This window comes from Arachis stenosperma, chromosome 1, assembly GCF_014773155.1.
Source record: "Arachis stenosperma cultivar V10309 chromosome 1, arast.V10309.gnm1.PFL2, whole genome shotgun sequence".
NCBI classification, from domain to species: Eukaryota; Viridiplantae; Streptophyta; class Magnoliopsida; order Fabales; family Fabaceae; genus Arachis; species Arachis stenosperma.
This window is the reverse complement of record NC_080377.1, coordinates 54,951,533-54,957,940: the sequence shown is the minus strand read 5'-3', so window position 1 is coordinate 54,957,940 and position 6,408 is coordinate 54,951,533. Positions and strand designations below refer to the sequence as shown.

Here is a 6,408-nt window from a genome sequence, read left to right as displayed (position 1 = left end):
GCTGAGGGATCCGAGACACTTATTCGAGGTAACTGTGAAATGGCTGGTCAAACTTTAAATGCTTTATTTGATTCTGGAGCATCGCATTCATTCATTGCATTTGAGAAAGCCCATGAGTTAGAGTTGAAGATTGTAACCTTAGGTTATGATCTAAGAGTGTACAATGCTACTCATGAAGCCACGGTAACTAGGCTAGGATGCCCGGAAGTTTCCTTTAGGTTCAAGCAGCGTGATTTTGTTCATAATTTAGTCTGCTTGCCGATGGTCGGTCTTGATCTTATCTTGGGATTGGATTGGTTATCTAAGAACCATGTCCTGCTTGATTGTTCTACAAAGTCGGTGTACTTTATGCCGGAAGATACAGAAGGGCCGGTCGTGGTGAATAGTTATTACTTGAATTCGATGATGGTGAACTGTTCTGGAACCGAAAGTCAGGGTATCATGTTGTTAACCGCGGGTGTTTCAGGTGATGATCAAAGGTTGGAGCAAATTCCGGTTGTGTGTGAGTTTCCGGAAGTGTTTCCCGATGATATTGATGAGTTTCCACCTAACCGAGAGGTTGAGTTTGCTATTGAGTTGGTGCCCGGGGCGGGACCAATCTCAAGTGCTCCTTATAGGATGTCACCGTTAGAGATGAACGAGTTAAAATCTCAGTTAGAGGATTTGTTGGGAAAGAATTTCATACGACCAAGTGTCTCTCCGTGGGGTGCTCCAGTGTTACTGGTGAAGAAGAAGGATGGGAGTATGCGGCTCTGTGTGGATTACAGGCAGCTGAACAAGGTTACAATAAAGAATAAGTACCCATTGCCGAGGATTGATGATCTCATGGATCAGTTACAAGGAGCTGGAGTTTTCTCCAAGATTGATTTGCGATCCGGTTATCACCAGATAAGGGTGAGGGGTGAGGATATCCCTAAGACCGCTTTTAGGACTCGTTATGGTCATTACGAGTACACTGTAATGTCTTTTGGGTTGACGAACGCTCCTGCGGTATTCATGGATTACATGAATAGAGTCTTCCGTCCGTTTCTGGATAAATTTGTTGTTGTCTTCATTGATGACATACTGATTTATTCCAAGACTGAAGAAGAGCATGCGGAACACTTGAGGACCGTGTTGCAGATTCTAAAGGAGAAGAAACTTTATGCAAAACTGTCTAAGTGTGAGTTTTGGAAGAGTGAGGTGAAGTTTTTGGGCCATGTGGTGAGTAAGAAGGGAATAGCCGTAGATCCAACTAAGGTGGAGGCGGTGATGGATTGGAAACAACCAACTACCATAACGGAGATAAGGAGTTTTCTGGGTTTAGCTGGCTACTACCGAAGGTTTATCAAAGGCTTTTCACAGATAGCTTTGCCAATGACAAAGTTAACCCGCAAAGACACTCCGTTTGTTTGGACTCCTGAATGCGAGGAGAGCTTTCAGACGTTGAAGAAAAAGTTGACTACTGCACCTGTGTTAGTGTTACCCGAGCCGAACGAGCCATTTGAGGTGTATTGTGATGCCTCATTGAAGGGTCCAGGGTGCGTGCTGATGCAGCACCATAATGTGGTGGCGTATGCCTCATGACAGTTGAGACCTCATGAAGTTAGTTACCCTACGCACGATTTGGAACTCGCTGCGGTTGTGTTTGCCTTGAAGGTGTGGAGGCATTATCTCTATGGGGTTAAGTTCCAAGTTTTCTCTGATCATAAGAGCTTGAAGTATCTCTTTGATCAGAAAGAGCTTAATATGAGGCAGAGGAGGTGGATGGAATTGTTGAAGGACTACGACTTTGAGTTGCATTACCATCCGGGAAAGGCAAACGTAGTGGCAGATGCGTTGAGTCGGAAGTCATTATATGCGGCTTGGATGATGCTTCAAGAGGAGAAGTTGCTCAAAGGATTCGAGAGTCTTAAAATTGGTGCTCGAGAAGTATCCGGAACTTTATGTTTGAGCCGATTAGAAATCTCAAGTGACTTTAAGTCCGAACTCCTAAAGGCTCATCAAAATGATGAAGCGTTATGGAAGGTGTTACCGGCCATTGAGCAAGGAAAACAGTGGAGAGTGTCGGAAGAAAAAGATGGGTTATGGAGATTCAAGGGTAGGATCATTGTACCGGATGTTGGCACTTTGAGGCAAGATATCTTAAAGGAGGCACACAAAAGCGGATTCTCCATTCACCCGGGAAGTACTAAGATGTACCATGATTTGAAGGCGATGTTTTGGTGGCCGGGTATGAAGAACGATGTGGCGGAATATGTTTCAAAGTGCTTAACTTGTCAAAAGGTAAAGATTGAACATCAAAAGCCTGCCGGTATGTTGCAGCCTTTAGAGATTCCGCAATGGAAATGGGAAAGTATTGCAATGGACTTTGTGTCAGGATTGCCAAGGACTAGGGCTGGTTTTGATGCTATTTGGGTGATTGTGGACCGACTAACGAAGTCAGCTCACTTTTTGCCCATTCGTATGACTTACACCCTTGAGGAGCTAGCACGGTTATACATAAAGGAGATTGTGAGACTTCATGGTGTACCTGCTACTATAATCTCTGATAGAGATCCTCGTTTCACTTCAAAGTTTTGGGGTGCATTTCAGAAGGCTTTTGGAACCCGATTAAGCTTGAGTACGGCTTACCATCCTCAAACAGACGGTCAATCTGAGAGGACAATCCAAACACTAGAGGATATGTTGAGAGCTTGTGTTTTGGACCAACCGGCGAGTTGGGATCGGTATATGCCATTAGTGGAGTTTGCATACAATAATAGTTATCATGCGAGCATCGGTATGGCTCCGTATGAGGCCTTGTATAGGAGAAAATGTCAATCTCCGCTATGTTGGTATGAAGCTGGAGAGAAAAGCTTGTTGGGACCGGAAATGATAGCTGAGACTACTGATCAAGTCAAGAAAATCCGAGATAGGATACTTACGGCGCAGAGTCGTCAAAAGAGTTACGCCGATCAGAGGCGAAAGCCCTTAGAATTTGAGGAAGGAGACCATGTTTTCCTTAAGGTTACTCCAACTACAGGAGGTAGGGCGATTAAGACAAAGAAGTTGAATCCTCGATACATTGGTCCATTTCAGATCCTAGAGAGGATTGGACCGGTGGCGTATCGAATGGCTCTACCACCTTATCTCTCGAACCTGCACGACGTGTTTCACGTGTCGCAGCTTCGGAAGTACACTCCCGATGCTAGCCATGTGTTGGAACCTGAGTCGGTTCAGTTAAGGGAAGATTTGACGCTTCCAGTGGCTCCAGTCAGAATTGATGATACTAGTATTAAACGGTTGCGTGAAAAAGATGTTTCATTAGTCAAAGTGGCATGGAGTCGAGGCGGTGTTGAGGAACACACTTGGGAACTTGAGTCGGAGATGCGAACGGATTATCCGCATTTATTCTCAGGTAATTGCATTTGAATTTTGTGGGCAAAATTCCCAATTAGGTGGGTAGAATGTAAAACCCGGTTAATTAACGGCTAATTAACCCATAAATGAAAATTTATTCTGGAAAGCCTAAAATGTGATTTTTATGGCTAAATGTGATAGAGGAGACTGAGACGAGAATTTCGGTACCAATTTTATAGAATTCGGACCAAGATTGGACCGAACGGGCCAAACCGGGCCAACCAGACCCAAAGTGGGCCCTTGGCCCAACATAACTTAACCAAAACCCTAGTTTTCAGCACTCTCTCTCCTCACAACACTCAAAAACACGCTGAAAAGTAAAGGGATGGGGGAAGAACACTCTCTCAAACCTCTATCTCTCACTTGATCTTCAAACCACCATAACTTTTGATCTAGAGCTCCGATTGCCGCTCCGTTTGCGGCCACGCGTTCACCGCGGAGGGTTCTACAAAACCCATACAATTAATCTTGAGGTAAGCCATGTGTTGCTGTTCAAAATTCCAGCCCTTATTTTCGAGTTTCATGGGTAAAATGTTGAGATTTTGGGTTCTTTGATGTTATAGGACCCAACTCTCTTGAAGGAGAAGGTTAATCTTGTCTCCTTGGACCTTGGGTGTGGTAAGATTCTCAACCCTAGTATAATTTGTGATTTTATGATATTTAGGTTTTGAGATGTTGTGTATGGGTATGATGGTTGTGGCTTAGGTTGTGTATGTGTGGATATTGGAGCTTGATTGGTGACTTTGAAAAGCTTGGAAAGGGTTTGGTGGTGAAAAATCTGTTCTTGGAGGTGTTGAGGCCTTGAGAGCTTGTGGATAAGTGGTTTGGAAGTGCTCCGGGGGAGCTTGGGAAAATCGGCTAAGGTATGGTTTCGGTTTCCCGTATCTAATATGTAATGTGGTAGGAAATACTTAGGCTAGAGGCCCTAAGATAGGCATTGAATGGTTGATGTTGTTGAATGATTGAGATATATAATGTGGTCATATATGTGATGATGCTTATTGATGCCTTGGTGGTATGATGTATGAGAAATATGCATGTTGTGATATATGCTTGATGATTGGTTATGGTTGAATTGTGGGTTGAACCATGTTGATGGTGAGTATGATATTGATTATGTACAATGATGATTTATTGGAATTGATGTTGTTGAGAATTGGCATGAGGAATAGTATATGATATGTCAATGTGTTTGAGTTTGAGCCACTTGGGTGAAGTGGGGTAAAATGATGAGATAGTGATTTTGGTAAATTGTGGTAATGTGTCAATGTGTGAGTTGAGGAGGCTTGATGTTGAATTTGATACATTTTGATTGATTTCAAAGAAAAGGGATGAAATTGGCATGTTTTGATTGATTTTGAAAAGAGTTGAAAATGGTTTGTTTTGAAAATGGCATATTGTGGTTTTGTATGAAAATATGGTTTTTGGGCATACTTTGACGGGACATAACTTGGACTACGGATCTCCGTTTTGTACCAAATCTGTTTAAAAATGAAAATTGGATCCGGGATGTCTATGCCGTTCGAAGAACGGGTGAAAAACGATTTAAAATGAGGAAGTTATGTCCGTTGGAAGATTGGGGTGTAAATCTGTGAATTCTGCAGCTTTTAACTTAGAAAATTTTTAGCATAATGACCCCTTGCGCGTGGGCGCACCTGGCGCGTGCGCGCCGATCTTCCGAAAAAGTGCCATCCACGCGTGGGCGTGATGTGCGCGGGCGCGCCGATTGTGCTGCACCCAATGCCCAGCCATTTTCCAGAGAGTTATGCCAGAACTGTGCCAGTGTTGTGCCTGGGGCACGAGAACACCCGCGCGTACGCGTGGTTGACGCGTGCGCGTCGATTGGCAAATTTGTAATCCACGCGTTAGCGTGCATGACGCTTGCGCGTCGATGAGTTTTTGAGGCCATCCACGCGTGCGCGTGGAGTGCGCGTACGCGTGGCCCTGTTTTCATCCCAAAGTTGATTTTTGAGTTTTAAAAGCCAAATCTCATACTTCTAAGCCTCCGATCTCACCATTTATGTCTTAAATCATTATGACATGCCTAGCTATTAGAAAGGGGCTAGTGAATGAGGGAACTTGCGAGTGAAGCAAGGGAAATATGAATGATCAATGAGGATCAAGATGATTATGTGAGATGCGGAGGATGGTGGTGGAAGTGCTTGTTATGCCATTGGCCGAAGGGCCGTGATTATTTGTGAATTGGCTGGTTCTGGATTGAACCATGAGCCGGAATAGCTGTGTATGCTATGAATATTGGCTGGTTATGGATTTAACCGTGAGCCGGAATGGCTGATATGGATGTTGATCCATGGATGAGAATTCATGCATGTTTATGCTGAATTATTGATAATTGAGATTTGCACTTCCACTATCAGAGATACGAGTTCCCTGGGTAGTAGCAGTGGCTAGCCACCACGTGCTCCAGGTTGAGACTTGATACTCTGTTGACCCTATGTCGTAAGTGTGGCCGGGCACTGTGAAAGACCCGGATGAGCTCGCCCCCGAAATATTCACCAGTGAGGGTGATGGATATGGATCATGTTTATGATCAAGTTTATAACGAGTATAACTCGAGTTGGGGATGCGCGACAGAGGGACAGTCCAATGGCTAGCGACCAGGACTTGTCGGGTTGGCTCTATAACCGACAAGATGATATCATCGGCCACTAGGGACAGGCATTCATCATATGCATACTATGTGAATTGTTTGAGATTGCCTATTTGACTGCATATTACTTGCTAATTGTCTAAATGTCTTAACTGCTCCTATTTGTATATTCCTTGTCTGATATAACTGTGTTTGATATATTATACTCCTGCTGGTGGTTGGGAGGTCTGAAGGAATTGGAAAGGGAAGTATTAGTTAGACTGAAGAATCTTTAGTCAGATGCCCTTATATGGTTTAGCTTGTTTATAAGCTTTGAATTATCTGGAGGAAGTTCTAGGATTGCCTTCGGCTTTCCTCTATTTATTATGTATTATATATGTGGAATCTGTTACCATGCTGGGGACCTCTGGTTCTCA

The 6,408-nt window shown here is 43.8% G+C and overlaps 1 protein-coding gene across 1 annotated transcript in view; it reads left to right on the top strand.

The window, feature by feature from the left end:
• Positions 1–753: 753 nt before the first annotated feature.
• LOC130979889 (uncharacterized) overlaps positions 754–6,408 on the top strand; it is a gene marked incomplete at its 5' end in the record, with an annotated part of 29,955 nt that continues 24,300 nt past the window's right edge. The window contains one exon of the mRNA XM_057903438.1: positions 754–1,164. Within this exon, the coding sequence (XP_057759421.1) occupies positions 754–1,164 (411 nt within the window). The remainder of the gene's footprint in view (positions 1,165–6,408) is intronic.